The sequence below is a fragment of the Heliangelus exortis genome, chromosome 8 (assembly GCF_036169615.1).
Source record: "Heliangelus exortis chromosome 8, bHelExo1.hap1, whole genome shotgun sequence".
Classification (NCBI taxonomy): Eukaryota; Metazoa; Chordata; class Aves; order Apodiformes; family Trochilidae; genus Heliangelus; species Heliangelus exortis.
Window position 1 is genome coordinate 341,000 of NC_092429.1, and position 19,976 is coordinate 360,975.

Consider the following 19,976-nt stretch of genomic DNA (forward strand, 5'->3'; position numbering starts at 1 on the left):
TTCACTGCTGCTCTTAGGAAAGGAAAATCCAGTTGGTTTTAAGATTTGTGTTAGCTTCCTTGAGTAGCGGGACCAAGGACTAAAATTAGTTATACAGTGACAAAAAATAAATTTAAATAAATCAAAGGAGGCACAATAAGGATGCATTTTTACAGTCGCTATTAAAATATAAATCCATAAAGGCAAGAAAGGAAGAGGAGAATCCATTCAAACATCTGGATTTCCAGTGTTCCCAGAGTCTCATTTTCCCTGCAGGGATGATCATGTATTTATAAGAGGATGGGAACATTCTTTGGCATTACAAGATACTGTGTAGAAGAACAGACAAAACCAGGGACTGCTGGGTGGGAAGGGTATTTGCCTCTGTTGGTTCTACAGAATTTCACATGGGAAGCAAACAACATGTGATACAAAGGTCCTGATGTTTTCTAGAGTTTTGCCCTTCCAGTGCTTCATATTACAAAATTATTGTCTATGCTGCACACAATTTATAAAAATTCCTCCAATAAAATGTTTCTTTACTAAATTTCTGAAGACCAATTCTTGTATCCTTGCATCTGCAAAACTCTGGTGCAGAGATTCTGTTCTCATTATCTGAAAAGCTCTTTATTCAGCTCTAAACGAGATCGTACATTCCTGTGATTCTTAATGTATTTCTTTCTATGATTAAAGACAGAACAATCATTACTGGTTGATACCATAACTGATTGAACTGACAAATACAGTCTACTTTGTGCAGCTTCTAGTTTGAATTTAGTCTGGTACCAGATATTTGAGACAGTTTACAAGAAATTAATAACCTGCTAGGGAATAATCTGTCCATTAGAAGTGTCCAAACTTGTGCTACGCAGGCTTTTAAGCACAATTTTGACAAATATCTCTCAGGAACAATTCTTTCCTACAGCTGAGCCTCCTCAGGACAAAAGGTAATCCAAACACATTCTGAGGCTCTGTCTTCTTTTGATGTTCTGTGATTATAAGGAAAAATGAAAATGAAAGGAAATTCCTGGTTTAAAACCTGTCTGAAGTTATGCTGAATGCTCACAGAAATGGGCACTCCTATAGCATGAGCTGAGCCTGTAACTTCACTGATGCCTGGTGACAGGTAGTTCCAAAGATGAATTATGCTTCAGGCAAAAAAAAAAAAAAAAAAAAAAAAAAAAAAAAAAAAAGGAGAGAGAAAAAAAAGGAATTTCTGTAACTTACATTAAGCCTGTGGCCCACAAATTTCATTAACCTTCCCAGCAGCCTTACATTAAAAGCAGTAAGTAAACAGTTTTATTTCTCTGTCCTAAAATAATTCTTCACTTTATAGATTCATGTGACATGTTACCCTTTACTTTTTGTTATGATGCTGTACAAGACACAGATTTATTCTGAAGTGCAATAAATAAGAGGCAAATAAATGTCAGAGTTTTATAATAATAAATGTCAGTGTTGTAGAATCTGTACCCACAGAGTGGCCCAAAGGACACCAGGGTCTCAGGGCCATGAAACACTGAACTGTAGGATGGAGCAAGGAAGAAAACTGGTATCTTTCCCTTTCTTTATGCAGCTGGAAATGATGTCAAATACTTGTAAGTAATTTCCTTTGCCCCTGTAACAATATATAATTACTGGAATGATGTTTTTTAATTGACAGCTTTTTGCTTTCTAAATGAACCATGACAGGTTAACTGGAATATTGTCTTATAAAGAAGTTCAGAGTCAAAACAAAACAAAACAGAATCAGTCAAAACCACTTTAGAAGTGAGTTATGGAAAAAAGTACAGCACACTGATTCAGGTATTGCTAAAGAAGATTACAAGAGAGTGCTCCAAATTGTGATTTTAGAGGGTTTTTATATTAAATTGAGGGTCCCTAGTACAACTGTCATAGCAGTCAGAGATCAAAAATTAAGGTTGCCTTACAGTTGAAGAATAAAAATGAGCAAACACTAAGTTCTTGTCTGGAACAAAATGGAGAACTGTAGAAATTATTCTTAGGACTGCGACATTACAGAGCTAGAAAGTCAGAGATTAAATCATTTCAGCAAATAAAAGGATGATGAAAAGGGGAAAAATGGGGACCTGCAACTCTAGACACCTCAGAGTTCCTGAAAGCAGACAAATGTTATTAAAAAAAGGAGCTACAAAGAAAAAGAATACATTTTAGATCTCATGGCACCTGAAAGGAATCTCCAGGACCACCAGTTTGAAGAATAATAAAAAGTAGCATGTAGCTCATGTGAAGCAAAAGAAAAACTTGTTTCCTGGCCACCAGGTAGCTCTTTAAGTGTGTAAATACTCTGTTTCTTACCTACCTTGTCAGGCTATAAAATAATTTTTAAAATACAAACTTTTTCTTTGATTTTGACAAGAACAGTTTTTGAAGTCATGCAGACTTCTGCATTAGAAGTTCTACTTCTAGGTTCAAACATTTGAGAAGCAATTATTTTCAGACTTTCCCTGATTTCTGAGGAAAGGAACCTAAGGATGGAATGTACTGATAATTCTAAATTACCATTATTTTTAAAAAAACCTCACCCTTCGCTCACCTAATCCTTTTTTTCTGTAGTGTTGGGGCAGCAGCAGAACTTCTCTTTATAGAGAGAAGATGGGTATGTCAGAGTAGTGAAGCTGCAAGAAAAGCAAGAGGGGGGAAAAGGGAATCCAGTCCCATGAAATGAGGAGGGAAAGGCTGCTCAGGAACACTGATGGTTTCTTCAGTACTGACCTTCCTCTTCTACACTAAGAAAAAAACCTTCTCTTTGTTTTGTGTATTACAATTCTCCTAGAAAAAAAAAATCTACCAGATTACAAGAAGAAATAAAAAATTCTGAAGTGGCTCTTTGTACCCTGATTATTGTTACATTCTGCCATCTGGACAGTCTAAAACATAAAACTGAATTTCCTGACAGAATAAACAATGGAAATTGGAAGCAGTACTACTGACCCAGTAATGCAAAAAAAAAAAATCTCTAGAAATTTGGAATTTGTGAAAAAAGAAAGAAGGGAATAGAAGTGGTTAAAAATAAAAGCAGGAATGAGACATCCCATGCTAAATCAGTTTGAAAAAAAATCTCAAGATAGTTATAGCACTTTAAGTGACAGCAGATCGTCACGGACTGTTGGCTTTTGAGATATAGTTATGATCTCAAAATGAATTTGGAACTTAAAGGAGCCTGATCAATACCTCAAGAAATGTGCTTGAAAGACCTTATGTGATTTCTGAAAATATGCAGAATTTACTCTGTCCTCCCCAGGGGTGTTTATGCTAAAGCAAATTATTAGCTTAGCACTTGGAGAGCTGACTACTTATAACACACTGGTTTTATTTACATGAACCTTTGTGATGATACACATGTGGGTAATACATTTCTTCTGTGTTTTTCTTATATACTGTGGCTGGGCTGAAGAACTTTGGATATTGTGAGACTGCAAATGTTGTCGTATCTCAGTAGTGTCCTGACCTTTTCAGTCTGATTTGGTGGTCACTGTTTTTCATCAGTTGCCATGGCCTCAGCGCTGATAAATGAGTCAGTTAGGTTGCATTTAAAGAAATAATTCCAGTTTATGACACTAATTACTGGTCTGCACAGAGCCCTGCCAAAATTTCTGCAGGTTATTTCACCAATTACTTTTATTCCTAGGTATTTAAGAGTCGCTCTTCCACTGCCATATTTATACCAAGTCTCAAAGTGTGCTACTTTGTGAGCAAAAGACTTTTCACTTCCAGGCTCCTTTTTCTTTTTCCAGTGCTGCGGATACTGATTTTAAAGAAAAAGCTCTAAAACAGTGTCCCAGATTCTTTTCCTTTTGGGATAAGCTGTCTGGCTGGCAGTGAGCCTCCCACTGCCTCGCTATGGGGAGTGAACATCCCTTTTCCCCCCTCTCTTTATTGTAATTACACCAGCTCAGAGCACACACGTCAAGACTGAAATGTCAGGAGCTGCTGCTGAGAAGGTCCTGCCAGAGCTGGGGTGCTGCCTGCCAGGGGATGTGAGCAGTCCCACAGGGATCTGGCAGATTCACACTGCACAGAGGAGGGAACTGGGGAGAAATGCAGCCTTTGTGCCACAGGCAGAGGAGAAACAGGGGCATGTGAGTGCTGCTGCTTTGGGCACTTCTGTTCACCCGAACCCTGCTGGAGTTAAGGGAAGTTTTGGCAAAGACTTCAAGAGGACCAAGATTTTACATTGCATACTGTGGGTAGAAGTCAACAAGAGTAGTGACATAGTCCAAAGGTGTATTAAAGAGAAGTGATGCATTGTACATTAAAAAAAATATTTTAAAATTCTATTTCATTATATTATTTATTAATTCTCTCACTATAAGGATAATAAAATGATTTCCAAATAATTTTCATGATGTTTAGCATTTAAGAATCTTTGCATTAATAATGCTAATTATAAATTGTGCTAAGGACTGGAGTGTGGTGGGCTTTGTGCCTTCCCATTACTGAAGTAGCACAAAGGGAGGGGAGATAAGACCCAGCATCAGAATTCAGCAGTACTGCTTGTTGCGTGCTAATATTCACTACCATGGAAAATATTTTAAACTGTGGCACAAGAAAAATATCCAGCACTGACCAGAAATGTCTCAGCCTTACTGGCATCCTGTGAGATCATCTGTGAAAGAATGCAGAGGTTCCCAGATTTCACAGAATACCCAAAGATGCTGAGAGATTCTGTAGCTCTGCAGCCCACTGTGCCCCTCACACACACCTTGTGGGAAATGTCCCCCTGTGAAGGGCATGAAGCTCGTGCAGTGTAATAAGCCATATGCTAAAAAGATTCCATTTTCTGTGGAGTTGTCTGTGAACCATTTGCAATTTCTCATCTGAATTATTTTAAATTACTCGCTGTATAATTTTGACTTAAAATCCTTCATCTGTATTTCATTCTCCAGGAGTTCACTTTGCACTGAAGTAATTTTGATTTGAGATACAAACCACACAGCCAAGAGTTCTTTGGGTGTCTCAATACTTAGTTACTTCTGTATATTCGTCTTAGTTTTGTCTTCTGCTGCTGATTTTCATCTCTAACTTATTAATGGAAACAGAATGAATGTGGATCACAAACCAAGCATACTAAAGAAGTGAAGAAAACTCTCCAACTGATTTTTTTTTTTTGTTTGAATTGCCAAAAGGTAGAACACAAACAGATATAGAGGATGAGTTAGGAAGTTACATTCAAGAGGCAGGTCCTGACTCTGTCTATAAAACTCAGTATGTCAAAAGTGATTTTGAAAATATCTTTTCTTACCATCAGCTTTGCTTCCCTCTTCCATCAAGAGCTTTGTAATGTTGAGAAAGCCTTTGGCAGAGGCCAGATGGAGAGGTCTGTCTCCAACTTCACCACTTGCATTCACATCAGCTCCAAACTTCAGTAAGAGGTGGGTTACCTAAGTATTTCATCAAGGCTAATTGAAATATCACATGAAAATTAATCTCTGGACAAAAATCAGGCAGGATATCCCATTGGGTAATACTGTAAGCAGGCATCTCTTTGAAGCTAAAACAGGGAGATGAGATTTAATAGAAAACTCATTTCTAAGTGAGGTATCTATGAAAATATTAAAATTCTCAAAAGCAAGTGCTCTCACATTCTCTACAATGTTATGCATTGACCCCTGCAGTCATGTAACTGGCCACTCAGCATAATGAAGCAAATGGCCTCAGATTCCCCAAATGTCAGAGCCTCAGCTCTGTCTCTTACCAGAGGAGCTCTGCAGGAGCTTTGGGCAAAATTCCACAAGGCTACTTGTTCAGAAGTGGCTCGTGGCAAAAACCCAAACTGTTCTCTCAGCCCAACAAGCAAGGAGTTTCTTATTGTTTCTGGGTTATGAGGCAGACAGGCAAGAAAAGAAGGACCTCAGGAAGACATCCTTGGTTCACACCCTTGCTGTCACTCAGCCCAGAAGTTGTCAATCACCTCTGTACCTGGACTCTGTTCTTTCAAAAGCCTTTCCTACAACAACTCTCATTGCACTCAAAATAACATGTCATTGAAATGAAAAATGCTCTCTGCCTAGAGGTCATCCTTTGAAACCTGAAAATACCTCAGAACACATGCTTTTAGCTAAAGAAAGGTGTAGGGAATGCATTGCCCAAGCCAAAACAGAGCCATTATTGTATTTCACATAAAAGAGCTCTTCAGAGCAAATGACTGGGCTGCTGGATTAACTGCATGTCAATTATACTTCACTAAAAGGAAGAGAATTGGGAGTTTTGATGCCAGCTTCGTTCAGGACTTCAGATATTTTTTTCAGTAAGCTCATGATCTGTGTGAATGAGCACCTGTCAAGAGCACAGTACTCCGTGGGAAATCCTGCTCTGTAAATGGTCATTTTTTCCCTTAACTTTAAAGTGGCCACAACTGAGTTTGTGAATTCCAATGAAAACCCTTAGAACTGCCATTTAATTATTACTGGGAAGTGATGTTCACTTCCTTGGAGAGGTTTGACACAGCAGTTTCACATTCCTTATGCAGCCTCTGAAATGTGGGATGAAAAACCATCAGATGATGACTCTGAAATCCCCCCATGTATTTACCTGTTCATGGCCATAATAGGCAGCAATATGCAATGGGGTGAAAAAAACTGCATCCTGAACATTCACATAAGCTCCATGCTGCAGAAGCATATCAACAGCCTAGGAGGAGACAAACAGAAAATTCTAATTAGAAGCACTATAGATATGTGGGCAGCTAGTAGAACAAAGTTTTGAAACCTTCCATCTCAAATAAGAAAAAAAAAAGGTCAAAAAGCCCCAAACAAGCAAGCTATAAGGGTGAGGAACTGCATACAACACGTAAAAGTGATTAACTTACAGTACTTTAACTGAACACTGAATGTCACTGATGCTTTATAAATAAGCCTGAAAACGTGTTTGCCAGTAAAAAGACTGATTTATGAAGTAAGAGGCACAGAAATTGCTGTCTGGAGTTTTTTAGCATAACCTTTCATTTTCTTTTAACCGTTATGAACAAAAAGCAGTAAACATATCAGAGTGCTTAGGAGTAAGAAAACAAAAACCAAACCAGAAGATCCTTTTAAATATGAATGTGTGAAGGTAAATCCCCAAGCACAATTCCCTCAGTGTGAAAAAGCTTTCTTTGGATTTTAGAAGACAAGAGGCCTTTGGCTTAAAGAAATAACCCTAAAGGCTTTCTTTCAAATTTCTACTCACTTGGTCTTTCAGGAGGCCAGTGTTTTCCTGGACAGCTATGAATTATCAAACATTGGCTTTCTGAGTAGCTGCTGAAGCAGAATCCTGAAGGAAACCCCTCTGGATTGCACTCTGGAGCCTGAGGGCTGCTGATTTTTTGTAGCCCAAGGAAGTCTTCAGGCACACTGGGGGGCTTGGACCAGAGATCCTTTGGGATCTGGGGAACTGCAGAGTCTGAGGCTCAGGATGCTGAGAGCTGAGCCCACACCAGCTCTCAAGAGAAAATCTCTCTGGGATTTCATGGCTTGCAGATTTTGGACTGATTCATCTCATTTTTTTAGCAAGTCACTAACCATAAAACTGGAGCTGCAGATGTTGGCTCTGGGAAGAGATGTTCAGACCTGAAGCTTTTACAAGAACATGGCTGAAACAGGTTTAGATCAGTCTGGGTTTTGTTTCGCCTTGCAGCTCTGAGGCTGTGAGGTGCTCAGGGATATGACCACAACTATGACTCCCCTTCATCTCTCTGGAAGCTGGAATTCAAAACATAGATACCTCTAAAAGGTTCAAAGTATATCTTTAAGATGAAAAAAAAATAAATGTGTGGAGCAATGTGGATCCCCCTCTGATGATATCCTTAAAACCAGATGAATTTTGACACATTTTCCAGGCTGCAGAAATGGCAACCATGCTGGCTACTTTCTTTTGATACAAAACGGTACTTTGAGCAATACTCTTACTTTGCAGTTTTTCTTCTTAAAATTCTCTTATGAAAGGTTTATTCAGAGGCTTTTTGAACTGTCTCTTAAATTCATTACATTCTGAGGGGGGTGGAAAAATTATTGTATATTTCCATGAATATTAATGAAAGTGTGGACAAAATAAGCTATTTAATCTAGCAGAGGAGATTCTCACCTGACAGAAAATATCAAAGCTGTATAAAGAAGGAAAGAAAAAGCCTACACTTGTACTATAAATCTTCAGTCCCCAGACCAGCAGATGAACGAAATGAGTTATATGGAGTCCCACTCCATTTCTGGAGAATACTTCTGATAAAGATCTGATCATTTCCAAGGCAGAAATAAGGGGCTTTACAAAACCAGCCACAATAAGTTATTTCTTATCAAGCTAATGGTCTTATCCTTGTTGGGCTCTGAGCACCCTTATTTTTCAATAAGCTCAGCAGAAACTAAAGACATGAGGCAAATAGCAGGCTGCCTTTGACATTTGCAGGACAAAGCCCAGATGTTTTAAAAATTACTTGGAACTCAGATGCAGGGAAGAGTACTTTGTATTTCCCACAGAGGAAACATTAAATACATACTCCATAATAGTGAAAAACACCACTGAAGGCTGTAATATCTCCATTACAATCCTTGCACAGAACAATTAGTTGTGGAGGTTTCTTGTCTGTTTTTCAGGAATAGGATGCACAAGGCAGAATAAACCAATAAAAGCAGTTGTAGGTGAACTTGCAGGGAAGGTGCCTGGGCCCCTGAATTTGTAAGTCTGAGATGCACAACCAAATTTGCTGTGTAAAGGGAAGTAAGAGCATCACCTATCTTGCCTTCTTTGTAGTTATTTTCCCTTGCATTTCTTGTTGACTCTCTCTCTTCTAAGAATGCTGATGGCTCTGTCTCCATACATAAGTCCAGCTCTCTGTGTGAGTTAAAACTTCTACTCAAGCAAAGGACAAAATCTTTACTTGTTTAATGGACCCAAAGGAGATAAAAACTGAAGTACCTGAATTCATGAGTATGTTTACAGTCATAAACCCTTCATTACTGAAGTAATTTTACACACCCGGTACTTCAAGAGATTAAAAATAAATAAATAAATGGAGCTGAGTGAGCTGTTGCCAAGGTGACAGAAATGAGATGATGTGTGAAATGACTGAACGGAGGTAGTAAATGATAAGAAAACAGATGCATGACTGACAGCGTGTCTAGAAAGGGAAGGGCCTGATTGCAGGCATCTGGGGAATCTCATCCCTCTCTTCCTTCCTCTGCTCCCCATAGTGATAAATCTCCAACCCAGAGGAAGCTTCTCAATATGGATGTTTGAGATTCATGCTAGACTTACCCTGACAACAGTTTTCTCTGCACTAATCCAAAGTATGAAACAGCTCTGAACTGAGAGCCTCTGTCTCTTTCTGAAGGGAAAATCACGGTTGTGAAGCAGAGCCTGTGATCCCCAGGAGGGGAATAAAACTCTCACTGTGCTTCCTTCACACCCAGACAGCATTTGGAAACCTCACTCCATACCCAGCTTCAGAAATCCTGACATTTAGCAGTGAGTGTGCTGGGCATGTATCCATGGGCTAACACTTTTGATCTCTGGATAACAATGCCATTTATTGCCAGGACTTTGAAGATATTTATATAAAGGTAAGAGGTGTACAGACAGACCCCTGTTCTTTGGGCTTCTTTGTTCAAGGCAGCTTCAGCCGCACTAAACCACTTTTGAGTTGGTTTGTTTTTCAGTGGCATCGATGTCAACCCGAAGCACCTGCTAGTGGAAGCAGTCACTGGTGACACTGCCAGGAGCCGTACCTGGGGGTGTCCGGCGATGGTGGCGATGTGCAGGGCTGTCAGCGCTCCGTACCCCACCTGCTGGATGTCAGCTCCGCCGTGCAGCAGCGCGGTCAGCAGCTCCGCCTTGTCCTGAAACACACACGGGGACCTTCCCAGTGCTGGGACACGGCGACGGGCACTGCCGAGAGGGAGAGCAGCCCCAGCCCTTCCAGCACAGGGAGTGGACACCACCCCAGGGGAGCTCAGCCATGGGGATGCCGGGCACCAGCACCCGCAGCATCCCCAGGAGAGCTCAGCCATGGGGATACAGGGCACCAGCACCCCCAGCATCCCCAGGAGAGCTCAGCCATGGGGATGCCGGGCACCAGCACCCGCAGCATCCCAGGGCTTTGAGGCACCCAGCCCCGTGCCTCCTCACACCCCTGGGGCACGGTCAGAGTTCCAGTGATGGGTGTTTGGGTTAAAGACCATGCCCTCTTGCAGCAGAGTAAGGAACACCCCACACGGGTCGAGTAGCACCCCATGCCAAGCTCCTTAACCTTCTGCCAACTTTAAGCACACAGCAAATCAGAATGGCATCTGCCATGAGACCCTTGCATAAGAAAGAGGATGTTGTGACCTTGTGATACCTGTGGGACTTCCTAAGGCTGAACATCAGGGTTCCCTCTAACAAGCTGAGTACCTTGGGGCCAGTCTATACATGGATTAAGGTTCCAAGATGTTCCATCTCAAAATAAGAATCATAATTCTTTAGGAATATGCTGTCTTTGTCCACTTTGTTCCTTGCTGCTGTTATTGTTGAGTCTTAAAATATAAATAAAATAGTGAGAAAAACCAATATTGAACCTGAAGGTGGAACTTGAACTTGCAGAACAGCAAAAAAGGTTAGCAAAAAGAGGGAAACTGAAACAAAACCTTTTGAGATTGCTTCTATTAATAGCAAAACTAAAAAAAAAAAGAACTGTCCTCTATCTTGGGTTGCCCTGCATGATCTGATCAATGTTTCTACAGCAATATCAAGCCTTCATGGATGATGCTGCAGAAGCACATGGTGATTTCTGGTGCTTGGGGTCTCTATGGGTTGTTTTCCTGCATACTATAAATGTGAAATTTGTATTTGCACCAGAAGTAGCAACTGGAGAATCCAACTAACAGCTAGGAGAAGTAAGCTGTTCAGTTCTGTTTTCTTTTCATAATATCCCTTTGAAATAATTTACCTTATAGGCGGCCAAGTGCAGAGCTGTAAATCCATTTCTTGTTAATCTGGATGGGCGCAGTCCCTTTAGCATAAGAGTTCTAATGTGTGATTTATTACCTTCAGGAGGAGAATCAGAAAACAAAGAAATGTACAGAAAAGAACACACAGAAGAAATCCTTTGATAAGGATTCCTTAAGAATCCTTGAACCTCTAAAGAAACAAACTCCTCTTTTACCACCCAGACCATGAGCTCCCAGGTGGCTGTGCAGCCTCTGGTTTCCCAGACACTTGGCTCCCTTGTCCTTGCACATCCCTGGAGGGACAGTGGTGCTGAGGGGTGCTGGTGGCTGGCAGCATGGCAAGCACTCCTGCTCCTGCCTTCCTGATGCACCAGCTGTATCTGCCTCCCAGTGCTTGTGACAGTGATCAAGGACAAGTCTGGATCTAACAGCTTCCTTCATGTGTTCACATTACCTCATTAATTAACTTTTTCTTGTGTTTTTAAACTTCCTCTCAGCAAGCCAGCCAATCACTCTGATGTTACTGGTGCCACCTTTGGATATGATCTTGCACTCCCTAAAGTGAAGAGTAAAAATGTCCTCGGTTTGCAGCTGTGCAGGACCAGGTCCTCCTTCATGGTGGCATCTAACTAAGGTTGAGCAAATTGTTGATGCATGTTATTAGGAAGTACTTTGCAGAGCTGAAACCTCAGGGAAAAAATTCTCCTTGCCTCCCTCAGCCAATTTCTGCTGAATATCATATAAATAGTGCAAGTGGATGAACTAATGATTCACTGTGTGGATAACAGAGCATCAGTGTGGAACAGAGTGGAAAATTCCACCATCAGAGCATTTTTATGAGCATCCCAGAAGACATCCTGCACTCCTTTCTTGCGTAAAGGAGTGCTGAAAAAAAATGCTATCAGCTGACATTTTTCACTAAAGCAATTGAGTTATTCTACCTTTAATCACCATGAAAAGAAATACAGGTATTTTCATTGCACTAGGAAAACAGGTGTGTGTATGGCAGTGCTAACACTGGCTCCCCAGCCCGCTCTGTACCAGGGGCAGTAGAGCAATAGGATATGATGAGTGTGGGTTTAGTCACTAATGAACGTAGCCAGTGACTTTGAATTAGTGGAACACCTGCAGCAAAAGCTGCTCCATTACCAACCAACCCTTTCCTGGAGTGAAGGTTCAGCTGTAATGGGGTTCAGCAGAACTTGGTCCAATTGCTTGGAGCAATGCTCATAGCTGCTTACCCAGCTGCCAGCAAGGGCAGCACAGAGAGAAACGTGCTGAAAAGTTCATCTTCCTGACAACTGTTAGACTGAACAAGCCAGCAGTCGTGTAAATAAAGTGTTTAGGAACACCATATTTCAAACACGTACCCCCACAGATGCAGCACAGGTGAAGGAGGGAGAGCCCGTTTTCGGTGCGGTAATTCAAATTGACTTTGCAGAAGGCTTCATCAGAGCTGAAAGGAGCAGATTTTACACATGATTACTGTTTTCATCCTCTAGCACAGTTTCTCTCATTTAGGAAAAAAATTCAAAAGATAAAACTCAATGTGTTTTTTCAGGCACAGAGCTAAATGTATGCCAGTTTACACCCTAAATCTAGAAATACTTTACTGATACCAAGTGATTTATAGTTTTCTGATCATCCCTGCTATCTGGTCACACACATTCTAAATTCAGATAAATTAGACAAATGAGGTTATACTCATTAGAAATATAACTTATACAAAACCAATTCATTGATGCAATAATAAATAAAAAGTATTTCAAAAAACTGTAAATCCATTTTGAAATTATGAGCAGGATATGCCTGGAGTTAGAGGCAAACAAAGTAAGGCATAAAAGTAACCAGAAAAAAATCTTTCAGCAGATAAGGTTGTGTTCCCCAGGTGAGATCACAGGAGCACTCCATGAATGTCCATCCACAGAAGAAAATGGTGGTGTGAAATAGAGACATACAAAGTATTGTGCAGGTAAGTAGATAGTTCAGTGATTCAAAGTAAAATTAAATTAAATTGTAATTAAATATTAAAACCAATGAAATTTAAACTTTTCTGCGTGAGAAATCTTGGCTATTTTTTTTTCCTCTCATGAAAAGTAACCTTTTGGAAAATGCTTTTTCTGTCAGACAGAGCAGTGAGCTGGACAGTCCTGCCTGACCCTGGCTCTGAGTGCTTTGCAGTGCTCAGGAACAGGCTGGGGGCTGAACAGGGCACGAGCCTGATAAAACCAGAATTATTTGAAAATGCACAAATTCACCTTGCTTGGCCCCAGCTGTGTGCTTCAGGGAGATGAATTCTTACACCAGTCTGGATTTTCACACACATTCCTTAGCAGGGTGTCAGCTGGTGAGGGAGCTGGTTTTGATGATGTGAATGTAAACTGCTTTTGCCTGGAAGTTTTTCACCCATTATAGTCACGTTTGCCTTTGTTTGGTGACAGCCCTTCTCCTGCCACTTCCATTTCACTAATGTGGGAGATGCTTTGCTCAGGAAAAATAAAATCTCATTCTCCAAATACATTTTATCTCCACAGGGCTCCTCTCTGACATACTGTGATTAATGACACCGATACCAGACTCATCTGTTCTTCAGGTTTCCCTTCAGGGGCCGTTGAAGAAGGAAAAAAAATCAGTTTCTAGGAAAGAAGCCCTTGTGTCTGACTTGCCTGTGCTGTAAGGTGCTGGGTGTGCATGGAGGTACAACCCTGCCCTGGGGGGTGCAGTGCTTTGTTTGAGGTCTGGATTCTGCAAGTCTCAAACCCACAGAGCACCTTCCTACTGTCAAGTCATGTCTGCTGCTTCAATTTTAGAATTACACTAAAAATCCACAGTCCTAGCACTCCATGTATGGTAAAGAATCCAGGTTTTACACTTTTAGCTATATATTTTACTTTTCCTTTCCTCCCATTTTCAAGAAAAATGATGATAAAAGGTTTCAGCTTGTTTTCTTAACGATATTCAATCTTAATCTGGTTTGAGTTCTTGTAAACAGGTAAAATTTTAATGGTTTTGTGGGAAAATATTGCAAGGAATAATTTCTACTTCCCCTAATTCCTTTGTGCAGACATAATTGTGTGCTTTAAGGAATAGACTTTCCAACTTTTTATTTTTAGGATGCATTAATAGCACTGAGATATGAGAATAGAACAGGGGCAACTTTTATCTGGGAAGTGACAGGTGCCATGCTACTTATAAATTTACTTTTTATCTATTGCAGCTTTGTTTGCTTTGGTTTGCTTTACTTTGGCTTTCTGTGGCCGTGGACATTTCCCCAGAGACCTGGGCATGTGGTCCCTAAGTGTAAAATGAGGATGCTGACCCTTCTTTCCTCTGCTAGGCTTTGTCATTTTTGTCCTGTTTATGTTCCAAATCTCTCAGAGCAGGGACTTTAGCAACTCCTTGTTTCATTGTCATCAGATAAACTACTCTTATTTCCCTTAGCTTCCAATCAATCTGGATTTTCAGTCCCAATCTTTTTTAAGAAATGGTTTTGTCATAATAGTGGGAGAAAAAAAAAATTAATTCCTCTGGTGATTCAGGAATGAGAAGTCTTCCAAAAATAGCCACTGCTACTGTAGAAATGGTTTTCATAGAGTCAAGATTGATTTTTTTTTTTACCCAGGGTTTTAAATACTCACAGAATCTGAGTGATTTCTTCACCCATGGGTAAAGCTTTTGGAACAGAAATCACTGGCTCATGATTTCTCAAGCCTCACAGAAAAAAAAACCAAAAGTCTTTGCAATGGAGTGTGGCCACCATCATTAATTCCTGCTCCTTGTGGGAAAGAGCAGTGCTCTCTATCCAAGAGGAGTTTGGCTGCTGTGAGCCCTGCCTGGGGCAGTGAGATGGACACAACCTGAACTGCCAAGGGTCTGCTCACCCTGAAGTTAGTTTTTCCTTTAGTCTTACACCTAATGCAGGAATTCAGCAATTTCCCTGTCTGCCCAGTTGTCTTGGCTACCTAAGATAAAGAGTACTCTGGCTCCAATTTGTTAAGGTAATTATTTTTTACTACTAAAGGGGCCTGGACAAGCCGAGTACCAAGGTACTTTGCTGGACCACAGATAAAGGGAGCAGCACATTGCAGTGACAAACCAGTGATGGCTTTCATGTCTCAGGCTCAAGCAGTGATTATGGTAGCTGAAAGTGAGCATAATGAATAATTTATATGACCAGTTTGGCTGCTATTAGCCGGTGATTTATTTCTGATCAGAATCCCCTGTTTTTCCAAGGGCTTTTGATGTCTGAAATTATTCACCTGATCATTTTCACAACTTATTCAATGGCCTGGCTGTTTTCTGTATTGGAGCTTTTCAGAAAACAAGCAGGCAACCAAGTTACTTGGTTGATAGCAACGTGTTGTCCTGAGAAAAAGATTATAATAAACAATCTAAAATCCCCCTTCAGAGGAAAATCAGCTTTTGTGCTAAAAATTTGTTACTTCAGCGATACTCCTGTCTGAAGAAACACACTAGCAAAACTGGGAAGTACACAATAAAATTAGACACCCCATTACAGCCAATTGCTTCAGAAAAGTATGTAGGTGTTTGTTGTAAAATATTGGCACTAACAGCCACTAATTTGGGTACTGTGCTGTGGGACTCTGGCCTTGAACTGAAATGACATATCCCCAGAAATAGACATTACAGAACACACGTTCCATATGTGACAAGCTCCTTCCATAAGAGAACACCTGAAGCTGGAAATACTGTTCAATAGCAAATACTCATTTGAAAGAAATGACTAGACAGGTTTCCAGAGTATTTTACCTGAAAACATGCTTCAGTTCCAGCAGCTCCTTTTCTTTGATTTGCAGGTCATCTTCTAATCGTTCGATGATGATAGCATACGACTCACTAACTTTCTTCTTCCATTCATCTAACAACAAAAACACCAATTCATAAAACCCTTCAAAACATACAAAATCCAGGAACTCAAAGCAAAATGTGCTAGGAACCAAAGCACTTCATTTTTAAGCATGCATTTGTACACTGTTTTGTATATTCTTCTGTTAGAGTATGAAAGTCTAACACATTACAGATCTCTCACTGTGCTTGCTGCAGCCAATCCAAGCACGTACACACTGATTTCAGAGACACCTAATACATGTTAATCCTTACCAGAAATATTTTTAATTTGAACAAGACCAAAATTAAACTTTTGGTTGCATTTGTTAGCTCTTGTTTCCTAAATCTTAGCATAGACACAGCATAGAAAGGTTGGAAGTTTAAAGGTTTTTCTAATGAAGTACAAGTTAAATTAACAATAATCTAAATTAATATGATCTTATACAACTGCACAAAGACATTCAGTTTACTAGCCTTTTATCCCATTTTACAGACTGCAATTTGGGTCAAGCCACTCTTCTTGTAAGCTCAGAACAATACAATACCTTATTCTTGAACTCTAGAGTGAATTAGCAATTAGTTATTTCCTGAAATACCATTTGCTGCTCATAGATGGATGGATGGTATATTGCATTTAAAAAAGCAACATTAATTACCAGTGCAAGTTTGGGTTGGTCTAGATTTATAATTTCCCATTCGTCCAATCTATCTTCTTTGTTTCAGCAAAGTTCTTGCAGCAATATGATTCCTTGTTCAAGAGCAGTGACAGTCCTGCTGAAAAATACTTTTGATAGTCTCTGGCTAAAAATAAACCCTGTGCCAAATGGAATGTCATGCAACAATGACACGGAGCACACGTCTGTGCTGGTGACTGTAAAAAATATAACAAAGGTACCTAGGCCCTATGCTTGGAAGTCTATTGACAACTCCAACAGAAACCTTGGCTTTCATCTGTTGGCCACCTCAGACTGGTGGGAAGCAGGTAAAATTTAGCAGCTTTCTAACCAATTTTGTAGAAAAAAAAAAATAATTTCAGAAGCTGAATGCCAAACATACTGTGTGGGTCTGCAAGGAGTGCTGGGGCTCCCCAGTTTGGAGAGGACAGACATGATCTCCACTCATGACAACAATAAAATGTGTCCTAACTGAGGGGGGTTTAGGAGGTGCAGATTGTGTCTCACCAGCAAACACTGAGTCCCTGCAGCCCTGTGGTGTCTGCAGGGTCCTGTGCCAAGGCAGTGCCCCCGAGCTGGACTGGGAAATGGGCAGTCAGGGGTTCCACACAGGGACACGGTGTCCTTCTGGGGGACATCACCTGGGGGAGGCTGGGATGGACACCCCGGGGTCCTTCTGATGCTGCTCTCCAGAAATGGAGGAGGACACAGTCAGGCTGCTCTGTTCACATCCCAAGCAGACCACATTCAAGACAACCCAGGAGCAAGATCTACACAGATCTGTAACTGAATGCTGTCCTTAGCCTCCTCTCTCCTCTTGGTTGGTATTTATCTTGGACCTGGTGCCACAGGGATGCAGTAAAACCCCCATAGCCTGGCCAGCTGGAAGGGTGAACTGAGCAAGCTGGGCTCAGTGTGCACCCACACACAAACCAAAATTAACACGGACTGTGGTGCACGGACACATCCTGAGAGACTCTGTGCTGAGGGAAGTTTTGCCAACAGCAAAATAATTCTGGTTTGCACCTGCACAGGCTGAAGCTCCTCAGCAAGATGGTTAGCACAGATCTGCTCACCTACTGCCTGCCCTTTTCATACCCATTTCCCTGTGTTTTCTGTCAAATGGAACAACTTTACAGATGTTGTCCCAGTCAGTTATAGGATTCATACTGGTTTCTGTGTGCCTCTTTTCCTGCTTTTGTTGTTTGCATTGTTTCATTTACCTTTTTTATATATTTACTTTTTTATTTGGTATACATATATGGATAAAAATATGCATACTTTTATGTATTTAGATATGTATTTACATATCAATTTATATATGTAAAGTGTGTCGATTGACCTTAGTGAGTGTTCTGTGTGTAAGTTTTTAGTTTTCACAGCTAGGGATTTCAGGCAAGAAGATATATAACACACATATAAAATCTCCAACCTGTTGCATCCCACTCCCAGCAGCCTTGCTCCCCTGGGATGGCTCCTGACACTGCACCAGCTCCCCCATTCATTTGCTCTGGCTGACACACAAAACCAAGGGTGTATTTCAGAAGACTTTGGACTGCTTTAACAATACACCCTGTGACATTCATCCAAATATTTGCAAAAAGAAAAAAAAGCACCAGCCTGGTAACTTATCCTCCCCATCCTGTTGCCAAGCAACTGAGAGGGCTGGCAAAGCAGTGCTGAGACAGGTACCTCCTTTGCTTCTCTTTGCTGGGTGCCCTTTGTTTCCTTTGAATATCTAAAATGCCCAAGACAAGGGTTTTGGCCATCCCTCCCACCCACTGGAGAGCAGTGGGGTCAACCTTTCTGCATCAGGAGCTCACCAGTGGAATCACCTTGTCTTTTCATAGCACTGGAGCTTTCTGAACCTCTTCTGGTACCTGCACAGAGGAGAGTGTGAATCATACCAGGAGCATCACCTTTGGTTGGCAAATGAGATGGATCAGCCTTCTGCCTCATACCACCTGTGGAAGATGCTCTGGAAGCAGGGCCTGAGGTGGGCAGGGTGGAGGAAAGGTGTGGATCCTGTAGGGTGCCTGTAGCTGGGGGTGGGATCCAGCAGCTCCAAGGGCAGTGATGAGTTTGGTGGGAAATTGCTTGAAGCATCAGGAGGCTCCAGCAGAAGTGAGGTGAGGGGTGATGACACATGTGAGAAGCAGTTGCAGAATAATTGAAACTAGGCAGGGAAAAAGACAAAAATTAATAATAATTGCAAGCCTATTGGCAGACAGTTAGCAAACAGAGGAGAAAGGGATAGCTGCACTGACTACTGTGCCAGACCAGCTCTAATTAACATCCATACAAATAGCACTAAAATGTCAAGAGTGGTGTTTTTCAATAAGTCTTCAGATGTAATATTTACAGAATACTGAGCTGTAAAAATTTCTTTGATTAATTATTTAGAAGTTTTAATGCAGTTTTATGTTTGGAACATTCAGTTGTCGTTCAGTCTTACAAGAGAAAGCTGAAAAATTATTTTCCTGTTTCTTGTTTTATATGTCCTTCACCAGGAGCCTTCACAGGACTAAATAATTTGAAATGATCTTTATTTTCTAAGCCATCAGAACATGTCTGTATCTATCACTTACTTCAAGAGGCTGCAAGTTGCTCCTACACATTTCAGTGTCACTCTGGTGACATTCAGATACACCTCAGAAAATGAAAGTGATATTAAAACAAAATGCATCTTCATGAAAACAAAGTACCCGGAGCTGTGCAGCCCCTGTGATGAACCAGGTGTTTACAATGGCTCCTCTGTGGCTGTGGATTAAAAGCAGTGTACAGCAGAGCAGTACTGCTGGTTGTGCTCTCCCAGCACTCCAGTGGCATTTGCACAGGAATTAGACTTCCAGAGATGTGGGGAGGAGAAAATGAAGCTGTTGCATCAGAGATTTAGGAATGAGAAGAGGCTGGAACTGCTGAGCTCCAGAACATGCAAACTCCCTGCCCAATTCAAGCATATTTCTGTGCAGATCCAAATGATTGTTGGAGCTTACTTTGTTTCTCCAGTTCCCCAAATCCTTCTGGCACAGATCTTTCAGCTGCTCATTTTTGTTTCAGCTGCCTTCCCTTGTGTTCTTTTTTAAGTGCCCAATTTCTCAGTGTTCAATTTCCTGCCTAGGTTGCTGAAGTAATCCTCCTCTCTCAAGTTTCATAGTGTAACATATACAGTATGGCTAAATCTCTGTTCATTATAGCATGCTCTAAAAGCATTCAGGGAAATCATTAAGATCATGTTCATTATGAGCCCTATTATTGCACTGCACAGCAAAACTAATTAAATAAAGAAAGCTGACATGAATAAAATAATTAAACACTCATCTTGGCTTTATTTGAGGGTGCACCAGCCTGAGCTGCATTGCAGGATAGATGGAACCAGACCATGACCTAGAGGCCTGATGGACACTGCATCCCTCGAGCAAACTCAAGAAGCCTCAATCAAAGCCAAACTCCAAATTTCAGCCTCCTGTCCTTAGAAGGTCCCACCTTCTCCAGCACTGCATCCTCTGCTGGGAAAGCACAGGCCAGCATGCCACACCAGCCCTGTCAGCAC

The 19,976-nt window shown here is 41.0% G+C and overlaps 1 protein-coding gene across 2 annotated transcripts in view; it reads right to left on the reverse strand.

Moving 5' to 3' along the window:
* TNNI3K (TNNI3 interacting kinase) overlaps positions 1–16,529 on the reverse strand; it is a 45,658-nt gene extending 29,129 nt beyond the window's left edge. For both annotated transcript variants that reach the window (XM_071749832.1, XM_071749831.1), the window contains exons 1-7: positions 16,406–16,529; positions 15,672–15,780; positions 12,272–12,357; positions 10,901–10,998; positions 9,702–9,812; positions 6,535–6,633; positions 5,246–5,384 (exon numbers count right to left, since the gene is read on the reverse strand). In XM_071749832.1, coding sequence (XP_071605933.1) covers positions 5,246–5,384; positions 6,535–6,633; positions 9,702–9,812; positions 10,901–10,998; positions 12,272–12,357; positions 15,672–15,780; positions 16,406–16,445 — 682 coding nt within the window. In that variant the 5' untranslated portion in view covers positions 16,446–16,529. The remainder of the gene's footprint in view (positions 1–5,245; positions 5,385–6,534; positions 6,634–9,701; positions 9,813–10,900; positions 10,999–12,271; positions 12,358–15,671; positions 15,781–16,405) is intronic.
* Between the last annotated feature and the right edge of the window lie 3,447 nt (positions 16,530–19,976).